The sequence below is a fragment of the Fukomys damarensis genome, unplaced genomic scaffold, assembly GCF_012274545.1.
Source record: "Fukomys damarensis isolate Sample0158 unplaced genomic scaffold, DMR_v1.0_HiC HiC_scaffold_5, whole genome shotgun sequence".
Lineage (NCBI taxonomy): Eukaryota > Metazoa > Chordata > Mammalia > Rodentia > Bathyergidae > Fukomys > Fukomys damarensis.
In genome coordinates, this window is record NW_022900917.1 from 16301172 (window position 1) to 16319448 (window position 18277).

At 32.4% G+C, this 18277-nt stretch overlaps 1 protein-coding gene across 4 annotated transcripts in view; it reads right to left on the bottom strand.

The window, feature by feature from the left end:
• Vps13b (vacuolar protein sorting 13 homolog B) overlaps nt 1–18277 on the bottom strand; it is a 675222-nt gene that overhangs the window by 585974 nt on the left and 70971 nt on the right. For all 4 annotated transcript variants that reach the window (XM_033759979.1, XM_010619560.3, XM_010619559.3 and 1 more), the window contains exons 14-15: nt 13629–13798; nt 6758–6952 (exon numbers count right to left, since the gene is read on the bottom strand). In XM_033759979.1, coding sequence (XP_033615870.1) covers nt 6758–6952; nt 13629–13798 — 365 coding nt within the window. The remainder of the gene's footprint in view (nt 1–6757; nt 6953–13628; nt 13799–18277) is intronic.

Here is an 18277-nt window from a genome sequence, read left to right on the forward strand (position 1 = left end):
TATAATTCTGGCATTTCACATTTTCTCATAATGGTCAAGTATTTAAACAATTTTAAAATTTACAATTACATAATATAAACAATTATCAAAAAATATCTAGCCTCCAAAAAAAGATACATTTTATCACATCATATTATCTATGTTCAACTGAGAACTCTCAAAGCTACTTTCTAATGTTCTGTTAAAAATGCCCCAAAAGTATAATCAGACACTCTAATTAGCAGTACTCTAATGGAACAGGGTGCAGAGGAGATCCCCTGCTGGTTATCTGAAGAATTGCAAAGGACTTCAGGAAAACTACGTAATTAATTGCATTATCTTTTAAAATACTGTATTATATTTACATGTTTCTTACATATGCTAAGGAAACATTCAAGCAGGTAAATATTATAAACAAAGAGGATCTATTAGACATATTACCTTCTATATACTGCCAAATTATATTTAATATATCACATTGTACTTCCTATCTACCCTATCAAAAATAACTGTATCAGTATAAATATTCAACTCTCTCCTAAATCATAGCAATCAGATATACAGATTTACAATATTTATATATCGTATCGGCCTGTCAACACTATTTCACCAACGTTATAAATATATAATCTGAAAAAAAGGAAAACCAGCACAGTATGAAATGAAGTAATTTTTATGAAGGGTAGTACACATATTTAGAAATGTAAGAGTGTGTTGAAAGCTGAAAACCAATAGTCTGAAGCAGTAAAAATGTATAAAGCAATATAAGTGTAAATACCAATGTAAATTTTAGCTGAACTAAACATACATTTGATAAGATGACATAAATAACACATTAAATGAAAATTAAACATAATGCTACTGAATAAAAAATTGGCAAAAGATAAAAATAATCAGCAATATTTTATGACAAATGTTCTTGATCTAACAACTCAAGGAGAAGAAATATTGAGATTTTAAAACATCCTAAAACATCTATAAATGTTATTAACAAAAATTAGGATGATAAATTAAGATTTACAAATTTAAACATAAAAATATAAAAAGTACACGTTAACCATGAATGCCAATAAAAACAAAGTAACTGTGATATAAAAGAAATCATTTTCATGTTGTCATTGTAGCCACATTGTATAATTATTCCCTAAAGGAACAAATAATCATTGCTTTCATGTAAAAAATTGCTTTGTAATCAATATATTGAAAAAAAACTGAAGACTACAACTGCACAATAATACAGCATAATAAACATATTCTAAAGCAAAAGCATTTAGGAGTAACAGAACCAGAACAGACCACAGGTTTTTAAAGCTAAAACAGCTTAAAAATTTGATTCAATCATCTCATTTATAAGAAAAATGAAGTAAAAAGGGATTAAAGATGTCTTCAAAATTATATATCACTGCAGCAGCAATATGATGCTTCACTTCATTTAACTCATTAGTTGGCTCAATTTCACCTAACTCTCCTTCTTCCCTCAAATTCCTCCTTCCCCTCTCCTAAAAAAGAAGGTTGGTGCTCCACTTATTGTTAAATAAAAGCAATCTTTCTCACCATCACTTCTCCAACTGTGAATAAAATTACTTTGCTCTCCTTTCATCAGTGAATATCTTGACTGAGTAGCCTAGAGCCTAATAGAAACTCCTCTCAATGTAGTTCTTGTAATTACAGAAACAAAAGAAAATCTGAATGAAATCCGACACATTTTTCTCAGAAGGGGGAAATTAAGAATGATTTTCTCTTTATTTTTTTTCCTCAGCAACTTAAGCCAGTTAAACTATAAATATGGTGACTTTGCCATCACCTAGAATTCCAAAAATATGAATACAATCAGGCTGTTGCTTACATTGTTAAGGATGTAAAATCCTTCAAAATATAAAAATACTTGCAAGTCAACAATAAAAATAGGGCCGGGGATTTAGCTCAGCGGTTCGGTGACCTGCCTTGAAAGTGCAAGGACCCAAGTTCAATCCCCGGTGCCAAAAATAAAAATAAATAAAAATAAAAATAAAAATAAAAATAACCCAATTTTAAAATGAGCAAAAGATGTGAATATATATATTTCTCCACAGCAGATATGGATATGGCCAACGTGCAATGAATGTGAAAAATAAAATGCTCAGCACCCTTACTCAGTCTAGAAATACAACTCAAAACTACAAGATGCCCCTTTATACTTGCTAAGATGTCTAAAATTAAAAAGACAGACAACAGCAAGTGTGTGGATGTGAGACTACAGAAATCTTTATTTACTCACTGATTAGACAACAAAACAGGGAAATCCTCTGGAAGAAAGTTTGGCTACTCTTGGGTAAGAGACATAAAACCTGACATGAATGTTCATAGCCATATTATTCATAATAACCAAGTAGTAAAAGCAACCTAAATATTCGTGAAGTGATAAATGGGAAAATAAAGTGTAGTATAACCATAAATGGAATGTTATAATTTCATCATAAAAAGGAACAAAATATTTTTGAAAATATTCATTTAGGTCTCTGAATCACTTTGAATTAATTTTTGTGTGTGGTGTTAGGTAAGGCCCACCTTCATTTTTTTGCATATTGACATTCAGCTTCCTAGTACTAACTGTTAAAAAGAGTATCCTTTCCCACTGAGTAGTCTTGCCATGCCTGTCGAAACTCATTTGGCTATATATGAACGTTTATTTCTGGCCTCTCTACCCTATTCCATTGGTAAATATGTCCATTTTTATGCCTGTATCAAACTGTTTTTATTACTGTCCTAGTTATATTTCTCATTGCTGCAACACAATACCCAACATTCACAATTTCATCAAGAAGGAAAAGTTTATTTTGGCTCACAGTTTGTAGAGGTTTCAGTCCATAGTCAACTGACTCTAAGGGTGGCATGACAGAGAGGCACATCAGAGGAAAAATTCCATGGACTGGCAGACAGGAAGCAGACAGAGATCAAAGGAGGAAGGGAAATACACCCTGACAGACCACATCTCCAGTGACCCAGATACTCTGACCAGACTTTACCACCTAAAACCACATTTAACAATAAACTCACCAGTGGACTAATCCAGTGATAAGTATCACACTCCCATGATCCAATCTCCTCCCAAAATCTCCACTTATAAGGACATAAGGCCTGGGGGGGGGGAATCTAGTTATAAACCATTACAATTACTATAGCTTTGTAGTAAGTTTTGAAATCAAGAAGTGTAAATTCTCCAGCATTGTTCTTTTCAAGACTGTTTTGGCTATTGGAGTCTCTCAAGATTACATATGGATTTTAGAATGTGCTTTCCTATTTCTTAAAAAAAATTATTTTTTTAAGGAATTGCATTGTATTAGCTATCCCATTTCTGGATACAATGCTCAACACCCACAACTTAAAGAAAAAGAGGTCTAATTTGGCACCCATTTTAAAAGAACTCACTCTATGTCCAGCTGGCTCCAAGACAGAAATATCACGGGGAAACAAAGCTGCTTAGTTCATGATAGAAGGGAAGTACAGCAGCGGAATAGTGCCAGAGATGAAGGGGGAGAGGAACAGATATGACTAAAGTAATGACCCATGACCCATCCAGACACACACAGAAATGTGTTCCACCAGTCCCCTGGGTGCTCCCCACACCATTCAAGCTGACAAAATTAAGCTTAATCATCACATTTTAATATTATCTTCCAATCCATGAACATGGGATATGTTTCCTTTTACTTATATCTTTCTTTCAACAATGTTTTGTAGTTCTCATTGTACAAGTCTTTTACCTTCTTAGTGAACTTAATTCCTAAGCAATTAAGCTCTCAGAAGAAAACAGCAAAAGCAAGTTACAGCTGAGACCAAATCGCACACACTGCCTATGTTTGTACAGCATATAATTTTCATATATAAACATTTATAATCAATGTAATGATGGGTGCAAATACTCCACTGGACTCTCAATTATGTAAAATGTTATCCCAAGAAAAAGAATTCTATTCACTTTAATAAAATTTTATTATAAAAAATTTTAATTAGTAACATTTTGAAAGTTGTCAATTCAGAAATTATGGAAACTGTTTTGCCTCTTTTTCTAAATACCTACACAATCTTCAATTCTTTTATTGTCCCACAAAATGTAAAAATATTTATGCTCTCATCTTTTAAACAAAATTTGCTTTTCTCACCCACTGGGTATATGCTGAAAATTGGGATAAGGGAGTATTAAGACAGATGTGCTTATGAATTTATTGGACCTGATAAAGAACATTGCAAAATTATTATACCAATTTATAGCACAAATAGATGTGTAGAAAAGTTCCAGTTCTTCGAAATCCTAGGGATCTGAGATAAAAAATTACTGAATCCAAGGGATTTTGATACTACAACCTTAATGTCTCAGAAACATCTTATATCTGATCCTTATGAATAAAGAAGCCTTAAAGCTATATACTCTTTCACAATTTATTGAGTACATTCATATGTTATTTTCTACATGTGTTTCAAATATCAAATGCCTTGCGATGTTTAAGCTACTCAATGACATACATATTCAAAGGATGAGTTTGCCAAATAAACAAAGAGGCCCTGATAAGGCATAGGCAGGTTTTGTCTCTGAGCAGAAGGGGCTGAGAAAATACTAGTGAAAGGATACAAAATTTCAGTCAGGAAAAGTAAGTTCAAGAGAGACAGCTGCATAAGTACTGTAGTAAATAAGAATATACTGGATTTTCAAAATGAGTGAGATGTTAAATGTTCTCAAAGAAGAAAAAAGTATATAAGGTAATGTACATGTCCATTAGCTTAAGTAATTCCATAATAACACATATCATAAAATATGCTGTAATAAATCTGTACAGTTTTACTATCAATTAAAAGTAAAATTTCATATTCATATTTTCTATGTTATATCCATGCCAATCCTCCCAATTGATAAATTTCATTTTGTAAACTGAGAATGACAAATCATTCCATCACACAGCTAACACCAGTATACACAGAACTCAAGCATTTAAGTATGTAATTAAAGATTACTAAAAATGTCAAACACAAAACACACACACAAATCCTCTACTGTATTGTTAAAACACTGTAACAATACAAATGAAATTTAGAAAATTCTTCAAGTTGTTGAAATCATCTTAAGAAATAGAAACTGCTATAAACTTTACAACAAATTAGAATTTTGAGTCAGTTCAGGAGTCATATTAATGAAAACGTTTAACAAATCCTGAAAATATTAAAATATATTACACCACAAAAATAAAAAGAAATATTCAAAAAACAACCAGGACTCAAGGTTTTATTTTAATATTCAATATTCTTAATGCCAATGATTTTCCTACATTAGGGTTAGGGTTAGGGTTAGTAACTCCTGGTCAGTATGAACGGTAAATATATTGGTAACCAAAGACTTTGAGAGCATTTTCCTTGAAGATGAGAGGACACATTCTTTATCATTAATGTTGAATGTCTTCAATACAGAAAGAAAACGTTGAAAATGGATAAATCCCATATAAGCAGAATAACTTAATTAGTAAACTACCTAAAATTAGAACTACTTTTTTTAAATGCACATATTAATCTGATAGAAATTATATCAATACTTTAAAATATCATACACTTCTGTGACAAGTATAAAATATTCTCTATGTATCAAACTTTGAAAAATATCTTCTGCTACCCTCCATATAACATGAAACATTGAGGCAGATCATCATGTTAATGGTTCCCCAAAAATTGTACTTCTCTGTCTCCACATCACTTTGCAATGTGATATATTTCTCTTCCAATCCTCTTGAAAAAGGGCTTTAACAGGACATCTAGCAAATACGTTCTTCCATTTTATGTGGTTTTAACATCTCAAAAATTTTAGCTAATTTTAACATCTCAAAATTAATCTGTAGGTAATCTAAAACTATTATCTTTAAATTGATCTCTACTTTAAAAATATATAAATATGGAAGAACTTTAAAACACTAAGCTATAACCCATGAAACAGGAGTCAGGGGTTCTATTTAGGGAGTCCTTACTTTATATAAAATTGAGTAGGTTCTTTTTTGTAGAATTTATTCCTGAATTTGACATTTTAGAATTTCATGTTGTTGATAACAGAATTTGATTAAGTATGTGATGTTTTTTTCTTAGACTATACATCTATTATTTGCTTTAAAAAACAGTGATTACTCAACATGTGTGTACCCCACACTGGGATGTATTACATTTTTTTAAAACTGGAGCTGGCAAAACTTCTAATAACTCAGTTTACTAACTATAGATAAAATAATAAAGATTTTTCTCTCAGTATCAAGATATTGACATAAGTTCAACTAAAAAGAAGTGACTAAAAATATGTTAAACCCACTTTATGAAACATTATACCTCAGATAAATTTTCCTTCAAAGAATGTCTTTAAAGCACCCATATTAGACTAAATTTTCTTTCATTAATCATCATTAATGATACATACAATCTTCAAAACTTATAATTATCATTAATTTACAAACATCAAGCTACTGATTCAACAATGAAGAAAAATACTGTAGACTGGGGGTCTAGCTCAGTGGTTCTGCAGCCTGCCTCGCAAGCACAAGGACCTGAGTTCGATCCCTGGTACCAAAAAAAAAAAAAAGAAAAAGAAAAAAGTTTTGAATGAATACATTTTTATCTCGCTTTAATTATATTGCAATAATGATTAAATCTATCTTATATCTTATTTAAATCTTAACATGGAGTACTAATTCTATGAAATTACAACTGAAAGAAAAATCTGATACTCTCAAAGTGAAAGACATTAGGAAATAAGAAAATGAACCTTTCATACCTTAAGATAACAGTGTACATAGCAATAATGAAGCAGATTATCAGAAGGCTGACTAAGGCTGCTGACCATATGCACCAAATGTTCAGCATACATCGGGACAGAATATTCCAGATTAATTTTATCCATCAATATCTGAATGGATGGCAAAGGCCGAAGAGTCTGGAAATTTGTAGTATTCATGAAGTTACTTGAGTTCTGGAAAATAATAATGTTGACTTTATATTTTAGGAGTAGGGCAATGACTGATGTACTTGCACAGCTCACAGTGATATTAAATCAAGCCAGAAATTATGAAAATACAGCTCTTACCATAACAAAATATGAATATATTCTACATTAATTTTCAAAGAATGCATATTTTTATAAAATTACCATTTCCCTCTAGGTAGCACTTTTTATTTCTTCAATCAACTGAAACTATGCTTCAGTATGATGAAAGTATGAGTGATCTAAAATACAAAGTTTTAAATGTTTAAAATACATACTGTCATTAATCTCCATCAAAATACTACCCTCACTTTGAACACACTTATCTCATCATTCTTTCCACTTTCTATAAGAGTTCATGTCTTTATTTGCATCGTCATGTCTGACTCGATGTTCTGAATCAACCTTTCATGGTCATTTGACCTTGGGCAAAAGCCAGAAGCCACATGGTACCAGATTCTGTAAGTTGGATGAAGACACAGTATAATGTTTTTCTGAGCCTGCCATTTGCGTGGTGCACATTGGCAGCATTCACATTTTTTATCATTACCTCTCAAAGACACTCACAAAACAGGACTTCCAGAAGTGCTGTAGAAAGTGGCAAGAATAATCAGAAAGGGGCCAAGGATTTAGCTCAGTGGTTCCGCCACCTGCCTTGCAAGTGCAAGGACCAGAGTTCAATTCCCAGTACCAAAAAGAATAAGCAAAAAGTGTATTTGAAGTGAGATACTTTGAGGGTGATTAATGGCAATGTAAATCGCACTATAATAATTTTTTATTTAAGCATTCATTGTCTTTTTTTATCTCCTGTATTTTCTTAAGCTCAGTGATTTCAAAATAATTTCTAGATAAACAAAAGCTAGAACACTTATTTTTCTTTCCCTTTATTCACATTTAGACAATTAAGTGAACTATAAGACAAGAATTAAGATAGTCACAATAAGCAAAGCATAAAGGAAGGAAAAAATGTCTAATCAAAATCATATTTACTAATAATATATATGTGAAAGGCTCAAAGTGCTAAAAATCTTGAGGACTTGGTATCCTCTGCAGAACCTTTTAGAACTCTAAATAAATACAGGTAAGTTTTAAGGTGTCCAAAGTGTCAATTAAGGAAATGATAAATAACCCACCTTCTGGTCCATGAACTAACTTCCTTAAAGAAAGTTTCAATGAAGAATGGAATTACTTTCCATCCAGAGGAATGTGAAAAATAAGTAAGAGTAGTAATTTCTTTGTTTTCTTTTGTCTGGCTTTCATTGTCACAGTAATACTGCCTTTTTGCAGGCATTTCCCAAAGATGGTAAATGCTACATACTACTTTCTCAATCACAAAAAATCCAAATGTCATTACTGAGAAACAATACAGTATACCTAAAACTGGCTAAAATAAATATATAATCCCGATTGTTTGTTCATTATTATAAATAAAATCATCATTTGTTTGATAATTACCTTTTTAAGTGACTTTTATTATTACTGAGAAAAAACATTCAGTAAATCACAGAAATCTGAGGTGTAAAGCTCAATAAATTCACATACCTGTAACTACCACCCACTTGAAGCACCCTGCAAGGCTATCCAATATCTCTTTCTAGGAAATTTTTTTTTTCCTCACTGAGTTTATTGGTACATTTTAGGTATACAGTACAGGTACATTCATTATTGGGATCTTGTACCTTTACATGACAGGTCTTGGTTCTCATTTTTTTCCCCTGTCCCTGCCCTACCTTTACCCCTCCTCCCTCCCCCTTTTCAAACACTTCATTTCCATTTTGAGAAAATCTAGGAAATTTTAAATGCCCACTAGGGATAGCCAATGTTCTCACTTCAATCACCATAGGTAGTCAGTCTATGGTCTCTTCTTGAACTTCGTATACATGGAATCACATAGTACTCTTTTTACTCACTGTAACATTTGAAGGAATTCTTTACTGTGTTCATCTTTTGATTTGACATATTCGTAAGTATGAAGCAGATTTTTATTTCTGATAACTCTTACCCTAAATTTACTTTTGGTATTGAAACAGATCTACCATTATTCTTTTGATTAGCATTTAAAACATCTTATTTTTCCATCCTTTTACTTCTCACTTGTGCCCTTAAACTTTTGAGTTACAAAATTTTAATTTTTTATGATTCAGATTTATTTTGAAATCTTCCACTTTTCTTTTTCTGGAAGCTAAAAAAAATCACTTAAACTCCATAGGTAATAGCCCCAACGTCTTTGTGTGTGTATGCATGTGTGTGTGCATGTATGTATTGCTAGGGATTGAAGTCAAGGCTTCATGCATGCTAGTCAAATATTCAACCAATGATCTATAGCCCCAGCTCACCAATATCTCAATCATATCTACTAATGCTTTTATTCTTAATTTTCCTCTTTAAATTAAATTTAATCTGTTCTGTTTCTTAGTTTATCTCAGTTTTTATTAGGTGGCTGTCACCATGGATAAGAATACAAGATTTTTATAATGTTATCTTCTTCCAAGGGGAATTAAAATATTCTTTAGCAAATGGACAGAAAATAAGCATATCATCTTGGTTCGCTTCAGGACTGAAATTAGGACTAATATATTTCAATCTGTATTCACTAGTGTATAGCCCTTATAAGATCACAAAGAAAAGCACTAGGTATTCACTTGGCAAGGCATGAATTTTTTTTTTTTCTTTTCTATTCTTTTTTTGGTACTTGGGATCAAACTTGGGTCCTTGCGCTTATGAGAGAGGCACCAGAACCACTGAGCTAAATCCCTGGCCCAGGCATGAATTCTTAATTGTTGATATCCAGCAGCACAAAGACAGTAAAACTTCTACATTGCTCTTCCACCTATTTTCTGCTAGATTTCCTAAAGTCTTGAATTACACATGAGCATCTTAGGAGTTTGCCAGCAATCTGACAGGACTTTTGCTTATTTTTATTACTGAGGAGAAAACAGCCATATAAAATGCTCAATGAAAATCACAAAAGACATAAAAGAGGACATAAATAAGGGCAAAGAAACAGGGTAATATGTAGAAAATGTTAAAAACTATGGTGACTATACACATGTGTAAATACCAAATAGTTTCCCTGGTGTTAATAATCTGCAACAATGCATAAGATTCTAATAAGATTACTGACATTTAGAAATGGGAAGAAAGGAGCTAAAGGTGCAGGGAAGGTGTGATGGGTAGGGGAAGAACAAAAAGGGAAAAGAAAAAATGTGAGAAAATGAAAAGATGAAAATAAAGTGTTTGTAGATGGGGAGGGGAGGAGGGGGTGAGGGGAGGGCAGAGGTAAGGGGAAAAAATGAGAATCAAGACTTGCCATGTAGAGGTACATGATCCCAACAATGAATGTAACTGTACTGTATCCCTAAAATGTACCAATAAACTCAATAAAATTAATAAATTAAAAAAAACTATAGTGACTATTACTACAACTGCATCAATTATTACTTTATACATTAATAGTCTAAATGTACCAATTAAAAGTCAGAAATTTTGTGAACCAATAAATATGACTTAGTTTATATATTATTTAGGAGAAACCCACTTTAAATATACAATCATATAGATTAAAAGTAATGGAGACATGGACAGCAATACTAATCAAAAGAAAGCAGAAGTAGGTCTTTTTTTCAGACCTGGAAAAAATCTCTAACCAAGGAAAGGTATTAGGAATTAAAAGGTGCTAATATATACATACTAAAGAGAAACCATCAAAATACATGAAATAAAAATCATTAGAAAGGAGAAAAAAAAACATGAATCACTATACAGTTAACAAAATAACAGAGATCAAAGAAAAAATGTCAGACGTTAAACTCAAATTGCCTTGAATTAAATGAAAATGAAAGCACAACTTAAATTTCTTGCACTTAGTAAAAACAGTGCCTAGAGAAAAACATAGCACTGAATGCTATAGAAAATAAAAACTAAAATCAACCATCTAAGCTTCATCTTTAGGAAACTATAAAAATGACAAGGGGGAGGGGGTGAAGGGAGGGCAGGGGTAAGGGGAAAAAGTGAGAATCAAGACTTGTCATGTAGAGGTACAAGATCCCAACAATGAATGTAACTGTACTGTATCCCTAAAATGTACCAATAAACTCAATTAAAGCTGGAAAAAAAAATGACAAATTAAATTCAAAATAAGCAGAAGCAATAACAAAAATTAAAACAGAAATCAAAACAAATGAAAACAAGAAAACAATAGAGAAAACTAATAATATCAAAACCTGGTTTGTTCTCTGAAAAGATTTTTTTAAAAATCAATAAGCCTCTAGCCAGGCTATATAAGAAAAAAAGAAAAAAGATACAAATTACTAATATCACATGAAAGAAATACATCATTACAAAACCATGGGCATTAATGAGATAATAAAAGAATACTATAAACAATTCTATACTCATAAATTTGATAACCTAGATGAAATAAGCCAATTCCTTTTAAAAGACCCTGGCTAATAATCCAAGGTATGGCTCATTCATTGCTAATAGAAATGAAAAATCATACGGCCACATAGAACACAGTTTGACAGCATCTTAGAAAACTAAACATACTCTTACCATATAACCCAATAATTGTACTCATTAGTATTTACACCAAGGAGTTAAAAACTTCACAAAAATGTTTCACAGTAGCTTTATCCATAACTGCCAAAACATGAAAGCAACCAAGATCTCATTGAGTAGACAAATGGACAAATAAACTGTGATAAATACAAACAATGGAATATTATTCAGTGCTTAAATGAGATGTGAATCCATAAAAAGAATTGATGGGTATCTGAATGTATATTATAGAAAGAAGCTAATCTTAAAGGGCCATGTACTGAAATATTCTAAATATATAACATTCTAGAAAAGGTAAAACAGTAAAAGTATCAGGAACTGCCAATAGGGTGAGGGAGGGAAAAGAGGAGGAAGCATCACGGGATTTTTAAGGCAGTGAAACTACTTGACACAATACTGTTATAGGAGATATATATATATATATATATATATTACATATGTCAAAACCTGTAGAACATAAAACACCAAGAGTGAATCCTAATATAAACAGGGATTCAGCGTGAAGTACTGATGAGATTCCTGCAATCATAACAAATTTCCCAATCTGGTGAGGGAGATTGATAAGTAATACATGTGTATAGGCAGAAAGTATATAAGAAATCACTATATCTCCCATTCCATTTTGATATGAACCTAATTCATCTAAAAAAATATAAAAGCTAGGTAACAAAAATAGAAATGATAGAAAATACAATAGTGAAGTTTTCATTTTTTTCAACATGATGTCTTAATGCTAAAACAATTGTTTTCTTTTTTTTTTTAATTTATTTTTTATTTTTTTATTTTTTTTGGTACCAGGGATCGAACTCGGGATCTTGTGCTTACAAGGTAGGTAGCAGCAACCACTGAGCTAAATCCCTGGCCCATAAGAGATTATGGTTGGTTTGGGGGGCTTTCTTGGGGTTTTTGTTTTTGTTTTTGTTTTTCAGTTCTGGGGATCAAACTCAGGACCTTGCACTTATGAGGCAGGCAGTGAACCCACTGGGCTAAATCCCCGGTCCTCTAATAAATTCTTAATGATGAGTGGCCAATAGGGAGCAAATATACAATATGAAACTAATGTCTCATAGTCAATTCTCTGCCATTAATTTTAAAGTTAGGACATTTTCATAGAAAACATCATTATATGGACATCAAAAGAAACATGACAAAACCTAATAAATTAACAGATAAAGCCTATGTGTATAAGTCAGAAACCAATTTATTATATATGGACTTTAACTAAATATTAAGCATCTAATAAGTCTTCATTAGCAATAACAAGCAGAAATCACTGGGTTCTTAACATAGGCTAAATAATCTATATGCATTGTCTCAGTGAATACTCAAAATAATCCGAGAGAAACTCACTGGCACCAACATCCTGACAATCTCACACAGATCCATGTGGCAAAGGCAAAGCTCAATCACAGCAGATCTAAGTCTGGGTACATTATCTCGTGATGCTCAAGATAAAAGGAAAATGGGTGATCTAACAAAGAGCTGCTAACAGACTTTCTCACTCACTTTCTCAGGATGTAGAAAGTTGCCATGAGATTTTTCAACTTTCCTCCTTTAGGTGAGATGTAGGGCTTTCTGCCTACCTCTTACCCTCAAAGGATAGCTGAAGGCTATCCAACTATTTAGCTGCAGTGTAAGGCTGACTCCTTACCAAACAGGTACCCTACTATACTCATCTTTTAGGTTACTTGGCCCTTTGGCTGCTGTGTTGTCCTATGGAAGGTGACAGCATTACTCATTTTGCTTTTGCTGTATAGGTAAGTAATAAACTAGATCTGTGTATTGCTTCTTTACTGGGTAAATCTGAAAGTCTGCTTGAAAAAATATAATTTTCTATTTCCAAAAAAGGAAAATGACATAAAGTCATTTAATGACATAAAGCAATGGCTTAAGCTTCTTTAGTCCAAAGCATTTCAATGTTTCTTCATATAACGTGGCCTTACATTTATTTTTTTAAATATACATATGTAAATTTACTAATAATTAACAATCATATTTAAATTTGTTTTATTCCATCATGGATAACTATATAAGCACATATTCTTTTATTTAATAAAATTACATATACATGATTTTTTTTTAAAGTAGTGAATTGCAAGTATACCTTTTCTCCCATGATGACAGGAAGTAAATAGTCTAGCAAGTTGAATTCAGCCATGAAAATTGTGCAAGTACATTTGAGAAGAGTAATACTTGTATGTCGAGTAGGAATATATTCCTCCAGAGACACCAATTCTTCAGGATTCAGTATTCTTTCATTTTCTTCCTTAATTTCTAAAATAAAAATAATGAAAATTTAATGAATTACATAACAGATACTTTACATAATTTCCTTAAATGAAAATATGAATTAATCAGTTCCCCAAATTATTGAGGGCAAATTCTCCTTTCTTTTTTTTATTTTGGTGCCAGGGATTGAACTCGAGTCCTTGTGCTTGAGAGGCAGGCAGGGGAACCATTGAGCCAAATCCCAGGCTCTCCTTTCAATAATGACAAAGTTGGTGCAGGGCTCATCATACCAGAATCTGGAGGCTGAGACAGGAGGATCAAAAGTTCAAGACAGCTTGGACAACTTAGCACTTACTGGGATCCTGTCTCAAAATAAAAAAACTAAAAATAAATGGACTATGAATGTAGCTCAGTGTGAAAGGTCTGCTTCAATTCTCAGTACAACCAAAAACAGTTATAAAATAATAAGTTACTCTAGAATAAATTATTCTACAATGTAAATGTTTAAGTCTTTGCTACAAAAAAAAATAGCTAGTTTTTTACTTTAAAATATCTTTTAATAAGTTCCCAACTTGCTTCTTTAAAAAGAATAATACCTTCCTGGTAATCAATCTACAATTCAGGTTACATAAAGGCAAAACGCATAATGTAGTAAAATTATCTGCCATAGACAGATATACAAATAGAGATAGTAAGAGACAGAGATGTGCACAAGAGACTTGTACCCATAGCATGTTTCTAAAAATAAAAACTTAATCTTTGAAAAATAGAAAAATAATTAATAAATGGGCAAAAAACATGACTGATAAGCAAAAGATCATATATCCGAATGCCCAAAAGCTGTATCAAAAACTAGTTAACATCATTAGGCATCAGATGATTACAAATACAGTCACAATGTGATAGAACTTCACACTCATTAAAATGGGCTTTAAAAAATCCCAAAAATACTATTTATTGCCAATTATGTGTAGAAAAAAGATCAGCAAAGTTATTCTCTACAGAGCACAGGACACCTGTTCTTCACAATGACCTAGTATATAATTAATGAAGATTTAGAAGGAACTTGAAGCCTCTAAACACAATGATAAAGAGAGGGAAATGCTAATTTACCCTAAGTTGATCAGTGCATGCTACATGCATATGCATTTTACACACATCACAAGACAGACACAGAACACAAATACTTATGTCCTAAATTAATTTTTGACAAAGGTGCCTAACATTCAATAAAGAAAGCATAGCAACAACTCCTGGTACTTGAAGCAACACCTGGAAATCAATCCAAACATATAAATAAATCTCTACCTATATAGCACTCCTTATGGAAAAGCAAGTTTACTCAAAGCAGATTAACAGATTTACATATAAAATACAAAAATGGCAAAAGTTCTAGAAAAAAAAAATCCAACTAGGGAAATGGTCAAAAGATATGAACATATAGTTCACTGAGGACAAATGAAAATGGAAAAAAAAATTTAATAGCAAATTAGCACATGAAGAAGTGTTTCACATTAGCCAGTAAGGAAATGCTACTTGAAGTTACAGAGATCAAAGATTGCTAATTAAAACTACAAATCTATCAGAATAGCCAAAAATTTTTCAAGTGACATCACCAAATGCTAAGAGGATGAATAGAAACTGGGTCACTCATTCATTGCTGGTAGAAATGTAAAATGGTACTGCTACTCCTGAAGTTTGGCTATTTCTTTTTAAAAATTAAACACATAGCACAATATGACCTAGCAATTGCACACTTGGATATTTATCCCAAACAAATAAAATATTATATTTATAGAAAAATGGTAAACATCTGTATGAAGCAGATTTGTTTTGTTTTGTTTTTTGGTTCCAGGGATCAAACTTGGGTCCTTGCGCTTGCGAGACAGGTGGCAGAACCACTAAGATAAATCCCTGACCCAGCAGCTTTATTTGTAATAGCCAGACCCATTCCAAACGTCCTTCAACATATGCTTTTACAAGCTGTAGTACATGCATATGAAACACTACTCAGCAATAAAAAGAAACTTTTAAGACATGCAGCAACATAAATAAATCTCCAGACAATTGTTTAGCAAAATAAGTCAATCCCAAAACCTTACATACTGAATAATTCCATCTATATAACATTTGTGAAATGAGAAAATTCTAGAAATGAAAGACATCAATGTTTCCAGGGCTACAGATAAGGAAGAAAGGTGGACAGAGGGAAATGTGTTACGTTATAAGACATAAATGAGGGATCTTTAAGATGGGATTGTTTGTTTTGACTGCAGTAATAGACACACAAACCTAACAAATAATAAAATTGTACAAAACATAATATATACACACAAATACTGCAACAAGTTATACAAGAAAATGACTTTAAAATGAGAAATTAGATTCATTCATAGGAAAATGGATACACATTGAGGATATACTCCTAAGTGAAATAAGTCACACAAGTGTAAATACCGAATAGTTTCTCTGGTGTGAATAAACTATAATAGTACATAAGATCCAAATGAGATAAATGACAAAGTGAAATAGGAATAAAAGGGCTAAAGGTGTAGGGAAAGTGGGAAGGGTAGGGGAAAGGTAATAAGGGAAAAGAAAAAAATATGAGAAAATGAAAAAATGGAAATGGAAGTGTTTGTAAATGGGGAGGGGAGGAGGGGTTGAAGTGAGGGCATGGACAAGGGGAAAAAATGAGAACCAAGACCTGTCATATAAAGGTACAAGATCCCAATAATGAATGAATAATAAGGACTGTATACCTAAAATGTACCAATAAACTCCATGAGGAAAAAAAAAGAAAAAGGAAATAACTTTAAAACAATTACTGTATATCAACTATAGTGATTACTATTAAAATAGGAAAGTAAAACTGAGCATGGTGGCACACGCCTGTAATTCCAGAACTCTGGGAGACTCAGGTAGAAGAATCACAAGTTCAAGTTTAGCCTGGGGAACTTCGTCACTAACTGAGACACTGACTAAAAATAAAAAATATAAAGGGCTAAGGATGGAGGCGGGGTTACTTCAGTGGTTCAGCTGCCCACCTCCCAAGCACAAGTCCTGAGTTCAATTCCTAGTACCAAAAATAAATAAAGAAAGAAAGAAAGAAAGAAAGAAAGAAAGAAAGAAAGAAAGAAAGATAAAAGGCTAAGGATGAAGCACAGTATGAAGGCCTTAGGTTCCATTCTCAGTACCATTAAAAAATAAACAAATAAAAGAAGTTAATTTTCCCACTCAAAATCTTCCAACGATTCCCCATCACATTTAGAATACAATAAAATGTTCTTAGTCCCTAAAGCCTGACAGTGATTTATGTCTACATCTCTTAACTTACCAACATTTACTATATTCCAGCTATATTGGCCAGCCTGTATCAATCTACAGAAAACTCTGTTCACAGTAACTGCTCATATATAAACTCTCCAGATAGGACTTTCCAAACCTCTCTACATAAAAGAAGCTTTCCTCCCCACCCTCTAGCACTTTTCTCTATATATTCTTTCAATTTTTTCTCACAGCACTTACCAATGTCTAAAATGTCTTTACTTGTTTACCACTTGTCTACCCTACTAAGACATAAGGACATCAGCTTTGTAGATCTTCTTTGCTGTACTATGTTAGTATGAAGAAGAGGATCAGACATAATGTACACATTCACCTAAGGTGTAGCAAATGAACGCCTGAACATTTCAAGCACTTACTATGCACTAGGCACTGTGTTAAGTGCTTTTACATGCCCTGAGATTTCTTTAGTGTTCATAATATTCTTGGGAAGAAAGTTCTACTGGTGTATCCCTTAGGATAACAATAAAGTTACTGTGAAAAAGTGAAATAGAAACATCAACAAAAGCAGAAGTTTCTTTCCTTTCACAGAATAATCTCAGTAGTTCCAAACCTGACATGGTGCTACGACAGGTGAGTAATGGTGAGGCCCCAGAAGAGTAATGGCAAACTTAGAGATGAGTGTCCAAACTGTAACGCAAAACCCATTTATTCATTGCAGAATGCCAACACTGTGATTAAACCTGAATACTGAGCTTTTTGTGTAGAAAAAAGTAATTCATATATTAACATTTTTTCTCTCTTAAAAAAAACGCGCACACACATGCCATAGGTTCACCACCACTGCTCTAAGTTCTTTTCACTAAACTGTACTGCTCTGTTATCATTAGCATGTGGCTTTTGCTCAAAGTCTAACATGGAAGCTCCAGATGCTACCTTTATATATACTTTCTAGACAGAGGAAGGGAGATATAAAAGTTGTTTATTCTTTGGCTTAAAGTCATCATCCAGAACTCTTCACAAAGTTCAGTTCCCATCCTAACAGCCAGAACATAGATATATGAGCATATATACACATATATTTATATAATGAAATAAAAGACATAATAGAAAAAAGGAAAGAAAAAGGTACTGCAATCCAGTGCAGACAACATATCTAAAAATATACCTGGATTTAGCACAACTGTGTTACATTTTATACGTTTTTTGGCCTATTAGTCTGGTTTTCAATCTGTATATATG